Source organism: Hakea prostrata, chromosome 11 (assembly GCF_041222555.1).
Source record: "Hakea prostrata isolate BN-2017 chromosome 11, UWA_Hpros_2, whole genome shotgun sequence".
Taxonomy (NCBI): domain Eukaryota; kingdom Viridiplantae; phylum Streptophyta; class Magnoliopsida; order Proteales; family Proteaceae; genus Hakea; species Hakea prostrata.
In genome coordinates this window covers 23,260,857-23,283,686 of record NC_142610.1, presented here as the reverse complement: position 1 = coordinate 23,283,686, position 22,830 = coordinate 23,260,857, and the positions used below count along the sequence as shown (strand labels likewise).

Sequence of the window (22,830 nt, the reverse complement as noted above, 5' to 3'; positions counted from 1 at the left end):
ACTATATATGTCGAATAGTGTATACAAATTTCTATATAGAAAAAATAAATATGTACAAATTTCTTATTGTTATACTAACAATGTGAGTTTTCTAAATTTCAGAATATGGAATGGGTGGAAATGTGACCATAAAATGAGACATATTTAGCTATGGGTGCCTTTTACTAGAGATGTTCACAGGAAAGAGGCCAACAGATCAGATATTTACTAATGACTTAAATCTCCACAACTCTACAATGGCAGCTTTACTTGTATATGTGAAGCAAAATTTAGATCTAGCGCTCCTACTGGAAGAAGAACACAGTGAAGAAATTGAAGAGATTTTGATTAATAGGATTGAAGGTCTTAGTCGTAGGGTAGATAAGTTGCAAGATTTTATTAATTCAATAATAAAAATTGCAGTGCTCTACTCCATGAAATCTCCAAAAAACATATCAACATGAGTGATATTCTAAAGAAACCATATCTAATCAAAGGAAGACTTGCTTGAGTCAAGAACCTATCAATGAAGAGCAACTACCCCAACAAGGGGTTGATTCTGAACTTTTTATATTTACATTTATTAAGTTGTCTTGACCATTTAATGTTTATCAAAAACTTTGAAAATAAATTCCTATGTCATGCAATATATGAAATCAAGTTACAGTCCAGTGCTTCATGGAATCAACAAGAGAGTGTACGTATGAATATAATGATATTGTGAGGGGCTAAACGTAGTCAAAGAAATTTTTCTTGAAGTAAGAATCAGCTGTCATGGCAACTATGCTTTATCAGAAGGTGATAATAAATTGATTATGCTTGTATTTAGAATATTATCTTTGGCGATTTAGTGTTCTTACAAAAAAAAATAAAGGAAAGAGTTCTAGATCATATAATAAGATGTATTGCAGTATTATTGTTCTCACTTAAGAATATATTTTGAAAATATAACCTGATACCAGCCTAGGGCATCACAAGCTGGATCATAATAACTCAATTGAGATACTGCAGTTGTTGAATATTTGGGTTTTAGTATGCAATTTCAAGACCAGTTGCTTTTGTCCATCATAGCTCAATTTTTTTTTTCATACACTCAATTTTAAAAACATAAAGCTTGACACTAATTTTATTTCTTGATCATAGATTTGTTCAAAAAAAAAATTCAAAATTATATTTTAGAAGATTTATGGGTTCTACAATTGTATTCCAATGGCATGAAAATAATTATAGCTCTTTAATGGTAGAAAGTCACTTTTGGAAGAAACTGGGTTTCTCTACCACCGATTGAAAGCCTTCAGGGGTTTTTTTCATGCCCCCTTGAGGAGGTCCTACGACCTCTAATTGAAACTTATCTTTCTTCTTCTTCTTTTTTTTTTTTTTTTTTTTTTTTTTTTTTTTATTCAATACAACGAAGGGATGACTAAATTTTGCCTTAGTAATCATGTTTTCAATTAATGCATTTTGCGTAAATTATAATACAACCTTATCTTTAACCAAAAAATAAAATAAAAATTCATGGTCAACTGGTACCATAATAATTTCTCAATAATGATCAAGCTGGTCGATTTTAATTAAGTGCAAATTGCACAAATATCTTCCCTGGCACTCTTTGCATGGGATTAGTTTAAGATGAATTCCTTTTAATATGTTACCATACGAAGAAAAAAAATTTGTCTAGTTGATCTTAGATTCTCAGACTACTCCAGACCATGAATTCACAGACTTTGAACCTCTTGCCACCCGATATTATGTTTTAAATGGTCTCCGAAGCAGTTCACCCAGTAGAAAAATCTTCCAAAAAGTCACAACAGAAATTTCAATCTAGGTTTTAATCAAAGTCCAAGTTATCTGGACTACTTGACAGATAGCTATTCATTAATTTTTTTCACATCTTTTGGCTCCACATGACAGCCATTCATTCATTCATATTTTAGCATTTAATAAAATAATAAGATGAGGGAATTGATTCAGTTGGCAGTGATGAACACCTGCTAGTGAAGAGTTTAGGGTTCAACTCTCCATGATAATGTATGTGTCAGTCACCACCCCCAATATATATAAAATTGTCATTTTAGAAAAAGAAAAATAAGGTGAGTGAATTGACTTTTAAAGGTCTTCTCTGGTTGCATGTAATGCTTTCCTATAAATAAGATTGTCTTTGTTTTCCTAAACCACACGAAAACAAAGAATAGGTATCCTACCAAAATTCTTGAGTTCTAATGGGAGTTGTCCAGATTATTCTTGCCTTCATTGTTCTCTTTGGCAGGTCATTGAGGTTGGTAGAATCTGTCAATTTCAGTGAGAAGATTATCATTGGAAGCAATGAGACAGATCGACTTGCTTTGTTAGAGTTCAAGAAACAGACGTATGATCCGTATGGATCACTAAGTTCTTGGAATGATTCCATCTATTTCTGCAACTGGGTTGGGATCTATTGTAGCCGTCATCATCAACAAAGGGCTACCAGTTTGGACTTACGTGGGATGCGCTTGGGAGGTAACATATCTCCTTCCATTGGGAATCTTACTTTTCTTCATTACCTTGACATTCAAAACAATAGCTTCTATGGCGAAATTCCCCAAGAGATTGGTAATCTCTTTCGACTACAGTATGTTGCATTTGGAAACAACACTCTCCAAGGACAAATTCCTTCCAGCTTGGCAAACTGCATTCGTCTAAGAGAAATTCACTTCGCTTATAATAATTTTAGTGGGGAGATTCCAGTAGAAGTATTTAAATCTTTGAGAAACTTGGAAGCACTTTATATTTCTTTCAATAACTTAATGGGAGAAATACCAGCTTCTTTTGGGAACCTTTCCTCCATCCAAACCATCAATTTGCGTGTAAATCAGCTGCAGGGAAGCATTCCAGAATCCTTTGGTCAGTTAAAAAACTTACGAAGTCTAGCTCTTGGTGGGAACAACCTATGTGGTATGTTACCTAATCTCATTATTTAACCTCTCAGCTCTTGAAGTGATTTCTGTTCCCATAAACAAGCTGCATGGAAGCATTCCACAAGATATAGGCCTTAGTACTCCAAATCTAAAAACACTAGCAATTGCACGCAACCTCTTCTCAGGGAACATTCCAAGCTCCATCTCCAATATTTCAACTCTAGAAATAATTGATTTTGCTGACAACAATTTTTTTGGACCCGTCCCAAACAATTTAGGAAATCTTAAGAATCTCCAAATGCTATTCTTTAGTGGAAATCAACTAGGAACAGGGAAAGAAGTTGGTTTAGATTTTCTAAATTCTTTGCTGATGAATTGCACAGATCTAACAGACTTGGAACTAGATCAAAATCGTTTTACAGGACCTCTTCCCAACTTCAAAGCCAATCACTCAACACAACTCTCATATCTTCTTTTAGGAAGTAATCAAATATCGGGAACCATTCCTACAGGGGTAGGGAATCTGATCAGCTTGACCAATTTCGGCATTGAGGCAAACCTTCTGGAAGGTAATATTCCATTTTCCATAGGGAATCTTCCAAAACTTCAAAAATTATACTTGGGTGGAAATAGACTTTCGGGACAAATCCCTTCTTCAATATGCAATCCCACTCTTTTGTATGAACTCCATTTAGAAGAAAACAAATTGGATGGACTCATTCCTTCGAGTATTGGAAAGTGCCAACACCTACAAATCCTTACCTTGGATCATAATAGACTCCAAGGCCCAATACCTAAGCAACTCTTCCTTATTCCGGCCTTTTCAATATCTCTCAACCTATCTTATAACTCTCTAACCGGTTCCCTACCAGTTGAAATTGGTAAGTTGAAGAGTCTTTCTGCACTAGATATCTCCAATAACAGACTGTCTGGAGAAATTCCCTCCTCCATTGGTGAGTGTGAAAGTTTGGAATATCTTTTTATGGGAAGTAATTTCTTTGAAGGAACCATTCCTCAACCTATAACTCTTTTGAAAGGGCTTCAATATTTAGATCTCTCAATCAACAATTTATCAGGCCAAATCCCAAAAGATCTGGATAATCTTGTAGCGTTGAAGAGTTTGAATTTATCCTTCAACAATCTTGAAGGGGAAGTACCTACGACAAGAATTTTTGGAAATGCAAGTGCAATTTCTGTGAAGGGAAATGAAAAACTTTGTGGTGGAATTATGCAGTTACATCTGCCTACATGTACAAACCATGGATCTACCAAACAAGAAAAGTACAATGTTCTCCGAATAGTCTTTGCGGGAATTAGTGCGGTTCTTGGTTTTATTTTGATATCTTCTTTTCTTACTCTATACCTGAAAAGAAGATCAAAAAATAAACCCCCATCCACAGCTTTCATTGGTGAACAGTTCTTAAAGCTTTCTTACAAAGATCTATTCCAAGCTACTAGAGGATTTTCTTCAGCTAACTTCATGGGTTCTGGTAGTTTTGGGAGTGTGTTCAAAGGGATTATCGACCGAGATGAAACCATTGTTGCAGTCAAGGTACTCAACCTTCAAAATTTAAGAGCCCACAAGAGCTTTATGGCTGAATGCAAAGCTTTAAGAAACATTCGACATCGAAACCTAGTCAAGATTTTAACTTCTTGCTCAAGTCTTGATTCAAAGGGCAATGATTTCAAAGCCTTGATTTATGAATTCATGCCGAATGGGTGTCTAGATGATTGGTTGCATTTGGCAACAGACACACACATTCCTCTAGGAAATTTAAGTCTTCTTCAAAGATTAAACATTTCAATTGATGTGGCATCTGGTTTGGATTACCTTCACAATAACATCATTGGACCAGTTGTTCATTGTGATCTGAAACCTAGCAATATTCTACTTGATGGAGATTTGATTGCACATATTGGTGATTTTGGTTTGGCGAGACTTCTTTTAGAACCTGGCAACAATTCATCTGAGACTCAAAGCAGTACAATTGGGATTAAAGGATCTATTGGCTATGTGGCTCCAGGTAACAAATAACATCACAATTTTACTTTGAGTTATCATTCAATGCATTAAATTTGTATTTCTTTGTATCTATTTATCTATTCTGATCATAAAATTTCTTTAGATTGTTAAACATGTTCCAAATACTTTTCTAAACAGGTTCCAAACCTAAGGATCGTGTTTTTATTTATTTATTTATTTATGTTACTACTTCAATACAATGATTATTATTAGGTGTTTGGGCGTTGTTCTTGATGGCTGGTTAAATATATTAACACATTTTTCAATAATAATTATGGTGGATCACAATTTTATGTTTTATTGGACTCTTCTTAACATTATGAAAAGAAATAAGGTTGCAAAATTGGAAAAATAAAAAGGGACCGTTGGCCTCCTATATTATAGTTTAATTACTGAAAGGACCTTGGATTTTATGATAATTATTGTTGCCCCCTCATTCTAATAGTGTTAAGAGACCGTTACAGTTGAATATTTAATGTTTCTTTTGTCCTTTTAAAATTAAAGTCAAAATACAATATTATCCTCATTAAAAAAAATGTCAAATACCAATTTTAGAATTGTATCCTTATTATTTTAATTCCAAAAAAAATTATTTTTTCTGCTAAGAAGATGAACTTCCTAAAATTGACAATGTCAGACAGTAAATAAATGAATCTAATGGAAATGGAAACTTCTTCAAATTGATAACATCAAATTGGAAAGTGAATAACAAAAATTAAAAAGCAACACCAAATTGAAACGTAAATATTAAAAAAAAATTGGCTACCTAATTACGGTTATTTTTTTCTAATTACTAAGGTAATAATATAATTTAGTATAAAGTATAAATAAGTAAAATAAAACCTTAGGCTTATTTTGAGACTTTTAAATAAACAAAAATTTTCACAACATCATTTAACTAATGGAGTTTAACAGTAAGAGGGCAACAGTAATTACAAGTGAAGTTTAAGGTTGGATTAGTAATTTAAAAAAGTATAGGAAATAAAGTAATAATTAAGCTATAGTATAGAAGGACCAAGTAATTATCCCAAAATAAAAATGATTATCTAGAGCTTAGTGTTGAATATTGTACTTATAATTGTGGTATCTCGTAAGATAATTTCTATTATAGAAAAAAATATATTAGTATACAAAATTTTTTTTTTTTTTTTTTTTTTAACATTATGAGGCTGCTAAATTTCAGAATATGGAATGGGTGGAAATGCGACTATACAAGGGGACATATTTAGCTACGGGATCCTTTTGTTGGAGATGTTCACAGGAAAAAGGCCAACTAATCAAATTTTTACTGGTGACTTAAATCTCCGCAACTTTGCAATGGCAGCTTTACCTGAACATGTAATGCAAATTTTAGATCCAGCACTCCTACCCATAGAAGAGCATAGTGAAGAAACTGAAGAGATTTTAGATCCAGAATTCCTACTCATAGAAGAGCATGGTGAAGAAACTGAAGAGATTGTTACTAATACAATTGAAGGTCCTAGTCATAGGATAGACCAATTGCAAAATTCTATTACTTCACTAATTGAAATTGCTGTGCAATGCTCTATGGAATCACCAAGAGAACGTATGAACATGAATGATGTTCTGAGGGAACTACAACTCATCAAAGAAAGATTTTCTTATACCAAGAATCTATAAATAAGGAGCAGCAATACCGACTAGAAGGTGATTTTAAAATTAATGTCTTTATATTCATTATGTTCTGTTGATTACTTAACATCCATGAAAAACTTTTCTTTTTGGTAAAGAAATCCACGAAAGTTCAACCTCTTGTATAGTTGTCGTGAGGTTTAATTATAGGATTTGTTGATTGTTTCATTGCAGCTCAATCAATATTCTGAAGGGCTGGCTCTCTCAGCTACAACAATGGAGGCTGAAACTTTTCAGGATGTTCTTTTTTTTTCAGTTGCTGCCATGGAAATAAGTCCATCACAGTCTTCTCAGATTGCTTTTCCATATTTAATTGCCTTCTCCAACCCTTTTGTTCATCGTCTGGATTGCTCTTCTTCCTTGGTAGTAGAAGACATTGTTTCATGGTTTTGTAATTTCAGTTCACTTTTCTTTTGTCATATACCTTGCCCTAGAAATGGAAATGGAGATGCCTACCTTGTAGCAAACAGGTCTTGAAATTTGAGTTTCAAAGTATGAGGTTCATCCTTTTACAGATTCTCCAACTTTGTACCTAACAAGAGCCCTCTCCCGTGATTCTCTACACAACTAAATTTCATTTGCCAACCCCACCCCCCCCCCCCAACCACACAAAAAAAAAAAAAAGAAGAAGCATTTTTTCTCATATACCTAATTTTTTCGGAGGAATAGTCAAGGTGTGTGTGTAGACTGGCCTAAGTAGAACATCAATTGCATTTTTTTTTTATAGATCTAATGTTCATCTAGGTCAACTTATGTACACTTTGAGTACATCCTTAAGGTAGATATTCATATTATATAATTTAAATATATCACCAAAGAGAGTCGAATCCATGACTTTTGCACTAAGAAGCGTAGTCATTACCAACTAATCTCCTCACGCAGATTGCTGCATTTGAATTTCTATCAAACTCCATTCCCAATAATACACTTATTTTATTTTCCATTTATGTTGTTAATTAAATGCATTTTGCCCAAATTATAATGTAATCTTCTTTCCACTCGTAATAGAAAATTTTATTTAATTGCAACTAAATGCAAATTGCACAAATATCTAATGTAAAGGGGTTTGACTTGTTAATCATGGATTAATATTCAAGAAAAGTTCCTTTTAATCTCTAACAATTCGTCAATAATCTTGATGATCGTCTCATTGGAACATGAAAATTAAGTCTATACATATGCAGTGAACCATTGAATAACAATTGTATCAAAAAAGCAAATGAGATATGCTCTCCATTGACTTGCTGAAATTTTTTTTATTACTCTAAAAAAATTCAATTAGCAATGTACCCTTGAAAAGTAACACTGTTAGTTTAATATTAAAAAGATCAAAGTATCCTTACAAACCCTACTAATATCAGCTTGAGATTATGAAAACCGACATCACATATAATCATTTGTTATTGAGCTTTGATTGGATACGAGTGGTCTTCTTGATAAACTTCACTGTTTGGCCTGTGAAGAAAGGCAAAGAAGACAGTTCTTCCGTTATTAATCTTGTACAATATTCTCACCTCGGTTCAAAAGAAAATTCACCAATTTCATATCTAGATTTTGATAGATTTCTTCAAAAAAACAAAATTCTGAAAATAATAGCATAGAAGAAATATGAACCAATGGGTTCTATAATTATATTCCAATCATGTGAAAATAACTAGAATAAACCATTTTATATTTTTTGTGATCTGGAGTTCATTTTGGCCAACTTATGTGTACCTCGAGTACAATCATCAAGATAACTTTATACATTATATATTAGATATCGAACATACGGGCTCTTCACCAAGAATGATTGAGCATTTCCAGTTGACATCTTCACTAAGATTTCCGCATTTGAAGGAGAAAGCTTTATTTTCAATAATACATGCATTCATTTTATTTTTCATTTTATATTATCAATTAAATGCATTTTGCATAAAGTATAATGCAACGTTCCATCAACTTTTGTTAACAGAACCCACGTAGTTTCAATAATAGACAAGTTTGATTAATTGTAATTAAATGCAAATTGCACGAATATCTAATGCAACTTGTAATCATTTATACATTTCTATAAATAAATAAATAAATTTATTTATTTATTTATTTATACATTTTTTTAATGATAAAAATGGCATTTTCTTAATTAAATAAAAAAAAAGTCATCATAGATAGAGATAAGTAAGAAAAAGAGTCAAAAAAAAAAAGAGAAGTCTTTTACATGCATACCTCTCGTTCTCTTAAGAAACTCGTGACACCCCTAATTGTTCAAAAATTATAAATAGATTCACTTCAAATAATTTTTAAAACTAACCAAAATACTCCTTGTATTAAAATGATTCAAATGCTCTCTACTTGAGCTTTATCTTTGAAGTTGAACTTTACGCATAAAGATGGTTAAGAGATTTCTTTTCATTAGATTCCTTCACCCATCTTCTTCATTGGTAGAGTTGAGCAATCAAAAAATAAAGAACCACCACCACCCTTCTTTGTGTGTTTTTCTTCCTTTTCTTTTCGGTTTCTAACCCTTTCTCTCTCACTCTCTCTTTTTCTCTCCCTCCTTGCATAACACAAATCACTGTCAATCCAGTTCCAATTTGAATCCTCCTCGGCTTTCACTTCAGGTTAATCGATCCCACTCCATTATAAAGCCAGGAATCCACCACTTCTTCCATTGATAATATGAAGTTATTATCAAAGGCTCAAAACTCCCTACCCAAGCAATAATGTCTGTCCTCCCAAAACAGTGCAGACTTCATGAAGGCTGTTCATAACGGTATTCCCTTAAAGTAAAGCTTCTAACAAATTCTTTGACTGTTGGCTTCTGGAGCAGAATCATTACTTGCAACAGCTCCTCTCTGCCACCAAAGATAACAATCATCATGGCAGACGAAGAAGAACATAGCCTTGCGTCCTCTGATTAACTTAGAATGCTACCAAGCCAAATCGATCTGGGTAGAGCATGATGTGCTTCGGATGTTGTCTCCAATATGGAATAGCGAGGTTGAATGTGGGTTCTTCATTGATGAAGCAACCAAGAAGATGAGTGAAGGGATTCTTCCATTTAATTTAACCTAAGATATCTTCGATAATGAACATTTCACCTCAGTCATTAACTGTAAACCACCAAGAAACGGTGTTAACTTTTTTGAATCTATCTATAATTTTGGACGAATAGAGCGTATCATCAGTTTTGTAGCAGAAGCACCGATGTGCAAATCTTTAAATAAATAATTTTAAAAAAATAACGTAGCACTCTTTGCATGGGATTAATTTAAGAAGAATTCCTTTTAATATCTTACAATTGGTCTATGATCTTATTGAAGTCTTAATTATCCTCTACTTGGATTATAGAAATTTTGGAGAAAGTCAACCACGGTTATGCCATCAAACATAATTTTATACATGTCAAAATCGAAATTTCAATCGAGATCGAGCATTCCCTGCAAGTGTTGTACGTGCATAGCACCCAAGCAATTTTCGTAGTTAAGATGTGTGTAAGAAAATTGAAAAGAAAAAAAAATCTTTGAAAGCCTCAAAGAATCTTCAATTTAGATTCCAAAACAAACTCCAAGATTTGGATCCACTTGACACCATTCATTATTTCACGTCCATTTTTTTAGGGAAAATCTTACATGATATCTAATTAAGTAATAAGGTGAGAGAGTTGACTTTTGAACTTCCTTTGTGTTTGCATGCGATTCCATGTTTATAAATGTGATACTCTTCTTCTCCCAAAAGACATCAAAACAAAGACTAGCTATTCTACCAAAACTCAAACTAGATTTGGTTCTGATGGCACCTCACCAGCTTATTCTTGTCTTCATTGTTCTCTTTGGGAGCTCATTGAGGCTGGTAGAATTAGTCAATTATAGTGAAAACATGATCGTCAGAAGCAACGAGACAGATCGACTTGCTTTGTTAGAATTCAAGAAAACTACTTATGATCCGCGTGGATCACTAAGTTCTTGGAACGATTCCATTCATTTTTGCAACTGGGTTGGGATCTATTGTAGCCATCGTCATCAACAAAGGGTTATCAAGTTGGATATACAAGGAAAGGGCTTGGGAGGTAACGTATCTCCTTCCATTGGGAATCTCACTTTTCTTCATTACCTTGACATTGGAAACAATAGCTTCCAAGGCAAAATCCCCCAAGCAATTGGTAATTTGTTTCGACTAGAGTACATCTTTTTTCGAAACAATAGTCTTGAAGGAGAAATTCCTACCAGCTTGGCCAAGTGCACTTGTCTAAGAGAAATTCACTTCTCCTATAACTATCTTTACGGGAATATTCCGAGGGAACTATTTGAATCTTTGACAAATCTAGAAGCATTTTATATTGCTTTCAATGAATTAACAGGAGAAATACCAGCTTCTTTTGGGAACCTTTCCTCCATCCAAACCATCACTTTGCGTGGAAATCAGCTTCAAGGGACCATTCCAGAATCCTTTGGCCAATTAAAAAACTTACAAAGTCTAGTTCTTGGTAAAAACAACCTATCTGGTATGCTCCCTGTCTCATTATTTAATCTCTCAGCTATTAAAATGATTTCTGTTCCTCTAAACAGGTTGCATGGAAGCATTCCACAAGACATAGACCTTGCTCCAAATCTCATAGTACTAGAATTTGGGATAAACCACTTCTCAGGGAACATTCCAAGTTCCATCTCCAATATTTCAACATTGAAGTTAATTGATTTCGGTGTAAACAGTTTCATTGGACCCATCCCAAACAACCTAGGAAATCTTCAAGAGCTCGAAATACTATCCCTTAGTGAAAATCAACTGGGAATTGGGGGAGAAGCAAATGGTTTAGATTTTGTACATTCGTTGATTAACTGTACAAATCTAAAATACCTACAACTAGATGAAAATGGTTTTAAGGTCCCCTTCCCAACTTTAAAGCAAACACCTCATCACAACTCCAACATCTTGTTCTAGGAAAGAATCAAATATCAGGAACCATTCCTAATGGGATTGGGAACCTCAACAATTTGATTCAGTTGGGCATTGAGATAAACCTCTTGGAAGGTAATATTCCATCTGTCATAGGAAAACTATCAAAACTTCAAGTATTATTCTTGGGTGGAAATAGACTTTCAGGACAGATACCTTCTACAATAAGTAATCTCACTCTTTTGAATGAACTCTACTTAGAAAACAACAAATTGGATGGGATCATTCCTCCAAGCATTGGACTTTGTCAACAGCTACAAGTCCTAACCTTGGATAATAATAGCCTCCAAGGCCCAATACCTAAGGAACTCTTCCTCATTTCTTCCTTATCAATATCTCTCAGTCTATCTTACAATTCTCTAGTTGGTTCCTTACCTGTTGAAATTGGTACTTTGAAGAGTCTTACTACAATGGATATCTCCAAAAACAAATTATCTGGAGAAATTCCCTCCTCCATTAGTGAGTGTGAAAGTCTGGAATATCTTTTTATGGGGAGTAATTTCTTTGAAGGAACGATTCCTAAATCTATAACTCTTTTGAAAGGGCTTCAAGATTTAGATCTTTCAATCAACAATTTATCAGGTAAAATCCCGGAAGATCTGGATAAACTTAAAGTGTTGAAGAATTTGAATCTATCCTTCAACAATCTTGAAGGGGAGGTACCCACGACAGGAATCTTCCAAAATGCAAGTGCAATTTCAGTGAATGGAAATGATAAACTTTGTGGTGGAATTGTAGAGTTACATTTGCCTACATGTAAAACTCATACTGGATCCACCAAGAGAGAGAACTCCAATGCTCTTAGAATAGTCCTGGTGATAGTCGGTGTGGTTCTTGGTTTTCTTTTGATATCTTCCTCACTTGCTCTTTATTGGATAAAAAGATCAAAAAAGAAACCACCATCATCCACACCATTAATTGGTGAACAGTTTCTAAAGCTTTCTTACAAAGATCTCCAAGAAGCTACTAGAGGATTTTCTTCAGCTAACTTCATAGGTTCCGGTAGTTTTGGGTCTGTATTCAAAGGGATTATTGATCAAGATGAAACCATTGTTGCCGTCAAGGTTCTCAACCTACAAAATATAAGAGCCCACAAGAGCTTTATGGCCGAATGCAAAGCATTGAGAAACATTAGACATCGAAATCTAGTCAAGATTTTAACTTCTTGCTCAAGTCTTGATTCGAAGGGTAATGATTTCAAAGCCCTGGTTTATGAATTCATGCCGAATGGAAGTCTAGATGATTGGTTGCATTTGCCAATAGAGACACATAATCCTCCAAGAAAGTTAAGTTTTCTTCAAAGATTAAGCATTGCAATTGATGTGGCTTCTGCTTTGGATTACCTTCACAATAACTGTTTTGCCCCAATTGTTCATTGTGATCTGAAACCCAACAATATTCTACTTGACGGAGATTTGACTGCCCATGTCGGTGATTTTGGTTTGGCGAGACTTCTTGTAGAACCTGACAACAATTCATCTCAGGCTCAAAGCAGTACGATTGGAATTAAAGGATCTATTGGCTATGCAGCTCCAGGTAACAAATAACATTACAATTTTATTTTCAGTTATCAATTAATGCATTGTATCAGTAGTCCTTTGTATCCATGTATCTATTCTAATCTGAATCTTTCTATAGGTTGTTAAACATGACTTAAATAATGATGATGGTGTTTATTATGTTAATACTCCAATCCGTTAATTATTGTTTGATATGGGGGATTATTCTTAATAGTTGATTGAATATATCAACATGCTTTTCTATCTGTATGTTTGGATCACAATTTTATATATAATTGGATTCTTTTCAACATCATCAAAAAAATTATGGTTTCTTAATTGAAAAAGAATTAACTATTACTAATTTTTTAGTGTTAAATATTGTGTTTCCTATTGTATGAAAAATAAATGTGTACAAATTTCTTGTTCTCATACTAACAATGAGACTTTTAAATTTTAGAATACGGAATGGGAGGAAACGTAACAATACAAGGGGATGTGTTTAGCTACGGGATCCTTTTATTGGAGATGTTCACAGGAAAAAGGCCAACGGATCAGATGTTTACTGCTGACCTAAATCTTCATAACTTTGCAATAGCAGCTTTACCCACGCATGTGATGCAAATTTTAGATGCAACACTCCAGCCCACAGAAGAACACAGTGAAGAAATTGAAGAGATTGTGATCAACAGGAATGAAGGTCCTAGTCATATGGTAGATCAATTGCAAGGTTCCATTACCTCAATAATTGAAATTGCAGTGCAATGCTCCAAGAAATCTCCAAAAGAACGTATGAACATGAATGATGTTCTAAGGGAACTACATCTCATCAAAGAAAGACTTTCTTGAATCAAGGAAGCTGTCAATAAAGGCTATGCTTACCAGAAGGTGATCAGAGTGGCAAATTTCCTTTTATTTTTTTCATTGTTTTCCAATTTCATTCCACTAAGAATCTATCAATAAAAAAAAAATAAAAATAAAATCTTTCTCATTTCTTAGAAGAAACATATATATGTTTCCATTGTTAAACAAAATTGTTCTGCGTGATCTGTTTTCACTGTATCCATTAACATTATTGATAGTCTTCAAGAAGGAAGATTAAGTTGATTGAAAAGAAAACTATGAACATAAAAGAATCACCACAAGCAGAAGAACCCATTTGACAAATTTTGAAAAAGAGTGAAAAATTATATGAAAATAGAAGAACCCCCATTAGAAACCTCATTTATTCAACTGAGCTAGCTTCCCCAGGAGATGCTGAGGTGAAAGAGATGAGAGAAATTTCGAACTACTCGAACTACTGTAACAAACTTTTGGGAGTCATTGGGTCACCAGAGAGGAAAGATGAAGAAAAGGGACCCCCTTTCACTAGGACAACTAGATAAAGAAAAAAGAGGGAAAAAATGGTTTCAAACTTAACAAATTTTCAATAGGGGTGTCAATTGATCTGGCTGGGCAGGTCTTGACCGGGCCTAACCAGGTCTATCAGTCCAAAAATATTGGACCTATTCGGCTCCGTCCAGTATTGGGCCATGTTGGTTGGGGTTCAGTTGGGCTTAATCATGTCCGTCTTAGTTGGGCCCATAATTGGACACCCTTAATTTTATGCATACTTTTGTAATAATTATTATTATTATTTTATTATTTTTTTTTTGAGATAGTAGATACAATTAATTGCAACATATTTAGGAGTTTATATGTAATTTATTCTATTTAATATGAAAAGCGAAGAATAGTGATAAGCACGACACCGAGGAATTCGAGATACATGATGGAGTTATAAACGATTACTACTACTCTGAGGAGTGAGGAATTGTGTTAATCATAGAAACTATCCTTTAGGCGGGGGACAATTTGTGACCTATGAGAAAACTACTTTTACCTCCGAGAACAGGAGCAAAACTCTACAATCAGACGGCCATCAAGAAGGATCACGAACGCATCCAAGAATCGAGAATCAAAGGTAAAACCTATATAAACAAATAGTTGACGCCTAGACGAGGTATCTAAATCGTTTTCTCTTACTATCGTATTCAATTTCTGCTCTGTAACTAGTCAAAGGTTTGTGATCAGTTCCTCAACTGATTTAACCTTCGGAGGTGGCCTCCTGACCCCATGGTCGAGCTACGTCTAATATTGTTTTGCAGATCATTCATCAAGGATTTCAAGATTGAGCAGATTTTGGACACATCACCTTGAAATCTAATCAGTGATCACTATTGGGTTAGGTTTCTAATATTCAATTGGGAAGTCATGTTTGATGTTTATCTTTGTCCTTCTAGAAAAATTAAAACACCTATTTTCTATATAATAAGTCTTTATAGGTGATGAGACAATTTGGTCCAATTGAACATTTGTCAAAAAAAATATAAATCGACAACTTTGTTGATGAAAACAACCAAAATACTTGGTTTCTAATAATATATTGGAAGTCTTCGTTAGTGGAAAACAGGACAAGTTGGTCTAGTGAAAGATTGCCACAACTTCAGTACCTATTTTTTATAATATTAATAATAATACATTATCTAATTCTGTTCCATTGGCTTCGCTTTTCAATTAATAAATTTCCCCGCTTGTCGTTTTGGTGCGGGAACCAAAAATAATAATAATAATAATACACTATGATATAATACATCTCTTATGTTCTCACAAATTCACACATTTGCTAACAGACAAAAATGCCCATATACCAAAATGAACACCCAACGAATAATACAAGAATTTTCAATGTAACGTGGAATTCCAAAATCAATACAATCTTCCAAATGGCAATAACTTTCTTTTGTGCACTATCGAAACAAGGAATCGCCAAGTCAACATGTGTATTCTTCCTTCTGAGTCCTAATTGTACTTAATTTTTTAATCGCAGTAAAATTATTCAAATATTGCCAATGCAGGGTTGGTTGAGTGGTAAAGATCCATACTTTTCAGTAGAGAGGTCATAAATACCAAAAAAAAAAATCAAATATTGAAAATAAATAACATGACTTCTTAGGACAAAAATGACAAAAAATTCCAACTCAGCCCAACACAACCTAATTTGTTCAAGGTCAATTAGGGCAAGCTTATGTTAGGTTGAACCTAACAAGGTTAGACCTAGAATTTGAGGTTTTTTAACCCTAAATCAAGATGATGGTGATTGATGAACTTATTTTGACCTAAAAATGTGAGGGTTTGAGATTTGCAAACACCCAACCAAACAAAACCTATTTTCAAATCCAAAATTAAAATTCTACCTTACAATGAGAAGATACATGAAGATAGAGATTTAAAAATCTATTCTATATAATCATTCTCAACACCCTTAAATGGATACTTATCTACCTTATTAGGCAGTCTAGCACTATTGCAGCAAACCGATTTCTCGTTTTCTCTTTCAAATTCTTCCTTTTTACATTGTGATGAAAAGATTGATTTCTTCTAGAGAAAAGATTGACTTTTTCTCTATTATAAGAAACCAAATATCTTTGGTAAATAATAGCTTAGAAACTAAAGAGTCAAATCTTCAAAAAACAAGGAAAATTATATTTAATCATAATTTTAACCAGTTAAAGAAATAAATGAATTACAGTTTCCTTTTGAACATTGATTAATTTGTTTCTTCTTATTTCTTCTCCTCTTTCATTCCATCATTTCCTTAGAAACTTTAAAAGGTCTTTTACCACTCTTTTCTCCTCTGAGTTCATGATTCAGAAGACAGAAGATGTGTTGTAGTAAACTGTTCAGAGTAATGGTTTCTCTGATTCTAGTAACACTACTTATGGGTTTTGATTTGGTCAATGGTGATCATCAATCAAAGTTAAGAGGATCAAGACTTCATCCATTGAGAAAAATCATGGTTGATTCATCTGGGTATGGAGATTTCAAAACCATTCAATCTGCTATTGATTCTGTTCCTTCAAACAACAAGCAATGGATCAGTATCAAAGTCAAGCGTGGCATCTATAGGTAATTAATCAATCTTGTATATAATTCTTACAGTTTGGTTTTATCAATTACGTTCAGTACTCAATCTTTAATGTATCTATTTGTTTTCTGTTTGTTTATATAAATGCAGAGAGAAGGTTTTAATTCCATTTGATAAGCCATTCATTTTACTTCGAGGAGAAGGGAGAAACAACACCATTATTGCATGGGGTGATCATGCTACAATAGCTGAAAGCCCTACTTTCAGTTCTTTTGCAGACAATTTTGCTGCAAAACATATAAGTTTCAAGGTAATGATCTTGTTAATGTGCTGCCCTGTATGTAATATGATCATTCCTGAACACATATAAACCTTCATTCCCTCTCTTTCTCTCTCTCTCTCTCTCTCTCTCTCTCTCTCTCTCTCCACAGAATACATATAACACTGAAGATCCAAAGAGGAAAAACCCTAGAGTACCAGCAGTAGCTGCACTGATAGCAGGTGACAAATCATCATTCTACAAATGCAATTTCTATGGAATGCAAGACACATTGTGGGACATGCAAGGGCGGCATTACTATAAATCTTGCCATATAGAAGGAGCAGTTGATTTCATCTTTGGCATGGGTCAATCCATTTATGAGGTTAATTTATATGTACAACTTTCCTTTCCTGCAATTTTAGTTTTGGGAACTTCACTGACTTGCAGAAGTTACTAAAGCTGTTTCTTGTACAGAAATGTGTGATATACGTGACAGCAGAGAAGCTAGATCCTTATGGGAGATGGTTATATCCAGGTTATATAACAGCTCAGGGAAGAAACAATCCTTTTGATACAAATGGGTTTGTGTTTAAACACTGTGCAGTGCTTGGAAATGGTGCTGCTTTTCTAGGAAGAGCTTGGAGAGACTACTCAAGGGTGTTATTCTACAATTCATCTTTGTCTACCATTATTGTTCCTCAAGGATGGGATGCATGGAACTTCCAGGGCCATGAGTATGCTCTCTCTCTCTCTCTCTTTCTCTCTTCTTATTTCATCCATCATGGTTATTTCTCTCACAAGCAACTATGTTCTCATCAGATTACATTTGATGATTAACTCTTTTAACTATTTGTCAGATATGATATAACTTTTGCTGAAGTCAGTTGCTATGGATTGGGATCAAACACTTCAGAAAGAGTGAGTTGGCTAAAGAATCTCAGTCACAGTACAGTGAATAAGTTAATTGACTTGACTTTCATTGACAAAGAAGGATGGCTTAGACAGCAACCATCACATTATAATATGCTGAAGCTGTAAAATATCATTAAGGTCTTAATCTCTTTTTGTATCACCTCAAGGATTGTATTAGTATTGTTGAAGTGTTATATTATCTCAATTAAGATGCTCATGGAGTTAAATTTCTTTAATATTTCTGTTTATAGAATTGCAATCTTAGTCTTATTGAGTCTATGCAAGAAATCTACAAAGTGATCAACAGTAATTGCTGTTCTTAGTCCCACTTCAATACTTAGAAAGTTGCAGAACAGGAGTAAGAGAAACCTAATCAGCAATGAAAATTTGAGCTTTCCAGGAATTGAAATTCAAAAAACACAGCTGCAAGTCTTCATTCATCTAGGCTTCTGTGCTTCTTCTTAAACAGGTTAAACAGAGGTATCTACTGTCCCAGCTGTTAACATTTCTTCAAGCTTTGAGATTTGATTAATACACTTGCCATCTTCTGGGACAAATTCAGTTTTGATGACTTTTATTACTTAGGTACTCAAACATTCCATACTAGAGACCTGAAATGAAGATGAAAGATTCATCCAAGAAACAGAGCACAGTTAATGATCATATCTAGCATTACAGCAAGAATCCAGGACAGTTTGGAAGACCCAATTCTAAAAACTTGTAAGAAAATCATATAAAACAGAAGGTGTTCCTGGATCAAAATCTCATAACAATTTCTAAGACAGTAAAACAGAGGAACCCATTCCACTATATAATCTAACAAAGCAGTTACCTCGAGTTTTACAACCTACTCATATGAACTTGATCCAAACTCTTGGCAATATCTCTAAGCATGAACTTCTGAATCTTCCCTGTTGATGTCTTTGGTAGCTCATCCATGAAGATTACTGTTTTAGGGACCATATAGTGAGGCAAGTTAGCTCTACAGAACTTAATAATCTCCTTCTCTGATGGTTTCTTAGACTCTGATGAAGTCTTCAAGCTCACAAAAGCACAAGGGGTCTCACCCCAATACTCATCCGGTCGAGCCACCACGGCCGCTTCCTGAACCGCCGGGTTAGAATACAACACTGACTCAACCTCAACACTACTCACATTCTCCCCTCCACTTATAATCACATCCTTTAACCGGTCCTTGATCTGTATATACCCATCTGGGTGTATCACACCCATGTCACCTGTATGGAACCAACCCGCTTTCATTGACTCAGCTGTTGCTTTAGGGTTTTTCAAGTAACCCAAAGTGATACTTGTACCTCGCAAGACGATTTCACCGAGTGACGATCCGTCCCACTTAACACTCGCTCCTGACTCGGTATCCACCACGTCGGCCGCCATTGTGGCAGCTGTCCTCATTCCTTGTCTTGCTTTCAACCTTGCCCTCTCCACCAATGGTAACTTATCCCATTCGGGTTTCCATGTACATGTGATTATCGAACCGGCTGTCTCTGTCATCCCAAACCCATGAGACAACACAAACCCTAGAGCTTCCATCCTTGACAAGATCGCCGCCGGTGGTGGTGAACCACCAGTCAGAATATGAACCGGCTTCGGCAATGGTTTAATCTTTTGTACACTTGATAGCATGTTCAACACTATAGGTGCACAGCACATGTGTGTGACCTGAACCAAATAATCAAAGTCGAACCAATTCAAAACCAAATAATCAAAAACTGAACCAATTCAAACCCGATTACAAATGCCCTCCACAAGGAGAGAAATGTATTATCTTGACGTTTCTTCACCACATAATAGGGGCTTACGTGAGACATATGTACCAAAATGTGACGTATGATTCATTAGGTTAATATTTAGAAAGTGAGATCCACCACTATTGTGTGATAGAAAAGTATTAAGAAAGCATATAGTTCTCCCTTGACAATGAGATGATCCAAACTTCTCAAACCCAAATTGAGATCCCCTGTGTTTGGACTTCCAACTACTGGATGCCCTACCTATGGTACCTATGGTGGAGCATCCAACGGTTGGCCGGCTTGCTTGGACACAACCCGAATAATAAAAAACCTTAACGAGTCTAGATCACCTCCCAATCAGAGGAGATGTATGAGCTCCCCTGATGCTTTCTTTCTCAGCAATAGAGGTGGGGTTTACCTTTGAATGTTGATAAAACAGAGTCAAACCTCCCAATCAGGAAAACACATACTACTCTCTTGACGCTTCTCCACCATATAATAAATGTAAAGCCATATAAGATTCATTGGGGGTCCAACTTTTAATTATTTTACCAGTATTAAATGTAGACCTCACACATCTTATGTGTTTAATAAGCAACAAGGGAATAATATATGCTCCCCCGATGAGAAAGCGATCCAAACTCATAAAATAAATCAAATGGGAGAGCCTCAGTGATTCCCATATGAGTCCCACCCCAATATGGAGTCCGGATCCTCAACCCGTTGGGGAGCACTTTGTGCTCACTGACGGCTTTATCATCACAAATTACAGGGGGCCAGGGGTTGGGTGATGAGAGTTTTTATTTTTATTTTTTATTTTTTACCTGTGGGGCCCACTAATTTTTTGGTGGTAAAACCGTCCAGGGAACACAGAGTGCTCCCCTGACAGGATGATGATCCAGATTCCCCAATATCTGCAGTGAAAAAGTGGGAGGGAGTGTGGCAGTTTGGTGAACCCAACTCAAACCCATACCTTATGACGATGGATTGCGTCATAAATGGTCGCACCATCGAATTTCCGTAGACAGATGTTAGTTGCGCCGACGGCAGCCGTAGCCCAGGTGAAACTCCAGCCGTTGGCATGGAACATCGGTAGGACCCACAAGAAAACGGGTTGTTTTGGTACAGACCAATCGATCAAAGTGTCAAGGGCCATGATGAAGACACCTCGATGGCAGTGAACCACTCCTTTAGGAGCAGAAGTGGTCCCTGATGTGTAATTGAGAACGACAGGATCCCATTCACTCTCCGGTCTGATCCAGTGGAATTCCGGATCACCTTTTCTGATAAGCCCTTCATATGTACGGTCAGGATCATTGAATTGCAAAGATTCTTGATCAACGTCGGTGATGAAGTAGATCGAAGGTGGTGAAGTGCCTTTTGGGAACAAAGAAATGGCTTCGAAGATAAGGTGACGAGAAGGGTAATCGACGAAGAGAAGCTTTGATTCACTGTGCTGGAGAAGAACGGAGATGGTGGTGGCGTCAAGGCGAGTGTTGAGGGTGTTGAGGGTTGCGCCGCTCATGGGGACGGCGAAGTGGAGTTCATAAAGGGCTGGAATGTTGGGAGCAAAGACTGTGACGACTTGTTTTCTTTGGATGCCGAGGGAGACAAGAGAGGAGGCAAGTTTCCGGCACCGGCGGTAGGTTTCCGACCATGTGTAGGTGGTGTTGTTGTAGATGACTGAAGTGTAACCACCATAGACAATAGCAGCTCGTTCAAGGAAAACTATTGGTGTAAGCGGAGAAGAATTTGCAGAGCTTCGCTTTAAGGCATCCATGGCTTCCCTTCCCTCCTCTCTGTCTCTCTCTCACTCTCCTTCTCTCAATTATAAAGAAGAAGAAGAAGAAGAAGTTTCACCAACACTGAAACCAATGGGACCAAAACAAAGTGGAGTTAGGTGTTTAGATGAATGGAGCTTTGATTATTAGGTGGAGATAGGTGGAGATATGGGATTCAACATCTCCAGGTTTGTCTGGTTGTGCATCTAAATTATAAGGTATTTGAATCGAAGAAGTTACTTTCTCGATCTGGCCCAATTAGCTTAAGAGTAGTAGTGTTTGTGGTGCCTAACATTCACTTTACTTCATTAAATTTTAGTCATAAAAAAGAATGGTTTGGATAAGAACTTTGGATTAAAAATTTTGATTTATTTCACTTAAGTTGGTATAATCATTACATATTATTTTGCACGGTTGAGATTTAATAAAATTTATGTCGTGTTATATTTAATACTGGCACTGTTGGCAAGGAAAAAAAATTCTATGTTGTGTGCACAGTAGTGCACATTTATACTAAATAATTGACTGAGATTTAAAGTCTGATTTTAAATTTAAAAAAAATATTTGTTATTATATACTTTAATATATAATAATTTTATAATTTTATATATATCATGAAACACTAAGTTCTCAAATAAAAAAAGAATACTTGCTTATATAAATTATTTCATATATTTTGTTATTTTATGATATTTTTTCCCCATCTGGGAAGTTTCTAATTTTCTATATGGGTGGACAGAGCACTTGGTTTTGGATGAGAGTCACCTTGAAAGGGTACCTGAACCTCAAGGCTGGTTCAAGAGGAAAAGGATTGATCAATCTAAACTAAATTTGAAATTTTTGAATTTGAATTATTTGAGGTCAGATTTTGATTAGGAATGGAGTTGTATTTAATTTATCATTAACCCTATAAAAACCATGCAACGCCTGCTATTACTATTTAATTTTCGTTCTTTGCATTAATATAACCACGAAAATACACCGTAATCTTACTGAATTACGGTATTATACATAACACATTTCGTATGGTATGTTAGAAAGAAAAATTTTATTATGGAATCAACATAAGATTCCAATACTGAAGGTATGTTAATCAGTATAAAATATTGTATGACACGAAATGCCCGTCGTGGTGAAAAAATATGTGTACGTATATTTCCAGACAAGCATGTTACAGAAAGACCTACGGAAACACGTATAGGTTCAGGCAAAGATCTCCCAAATATTG

General features: G+C 35.1%; 3 protein-coding genes and 1 pseudogene across 5 annotated transcripts; 3 read left to right on the top strand and 1 right to left on the bottom strand.

The window, feature by feature from the left end:
- The first annotated feature begins 236 nt into the window (after nucleotides 1–236).
- On the top strand, nucleotides 237–7,017 carry LOC149001014 (receptor kinase-like protein Xa21 pseudogene; annotated as a pseudogene). The gene is made up of 4 exons (XR_016170655.1): nucleotides 237–342; nucleotides 2,194–4,897; nucleotides 6,080–6,564; nucleotides 6,724–7,017. The product of XR_016170655.1 is annotated as a receptor kinase-like protein Xa21 pseudogene (transcript).
- A 3,279-nt stretch (nucleotides 7,018–10,296) lies between these two features.
- On the top strand, nucleotides 10,297–13,881 carry LOC149001013 (uncharacterized). Its single transcript, XM_089140452.1, is given in 3 exon segments — nucleotides 10,297–11,410; nucleotides 11,413–13,023; nucleotides 13,447–13,881. Coding segments are annotated over 3 exon segments (3,087 nt in total). The 5' UTR covers nucleotides 10,297–10,323; the 3' UTR covers nucleotides 13,836–13,881.
- Nucleotides 13,882–16,658: 2,777 nt separating this feature from the next.
- On the top strand, nucleotides 16,659–18,193 carry LOC149001012 (putative pectinesterase 29). Its single transcript, XM_089139249.1, has 5 exons — nucleotides 16,659–16,934; nucleotides 17,044–17,209; nucleotides 17,337–17,537; nucleotides 17,630–17,889; nucleotides 18,013–18,193. Exons 1-5 carry the CDS (start codon nucleotides 16,690–16,692, stop codon nucleotides 18,191–18,193), a joined length of 1,053 nt encoding a protein of 350 aa, XP_088995375.1. The 5' UTR covers nucleotides 16,659–16,689.
- LOC149001011 (2-methylpropanoate--CoA ligase CCL4-like) lies at nucleotides 17,866–21,792 on the bottom strand. 2 transcript variants are annotated; one of them, XM_089140440.1, is made up of 3 exons: nucleotides 20,795–21,792; nucleotides 18,900–19,750; nucleotides 17,869–18,678 (listed from the first exon to the last, which is right to left on the bottom strand). In XM_089140440.1, the coding sequence occupies exons 1-2, from the start codon at nucleotides 21,599–21,601 to the stop codon at nucleotides 18,908–18,910; spliced, it is 1,650 nt and encodes a 549-aa protein (XP_088996566.1). In that variant the 5' UTR covers nucleotides 21,602–21,792; the 3' UTR covers nucleotides 17,869–18,678; nucleotides 18,900–18,907. The 2 variants fall into 2 exon arrangements, with proteins under 2 accessions (XP_088996565.1, XP_088996566.1); XM_089140439.1 differs by having other exon boundaries at nucleotides 17,866–19,750.
- Between the last annotated feature and the right edge of the window lie 1,038 nt (nucleotides 21,793–22,830).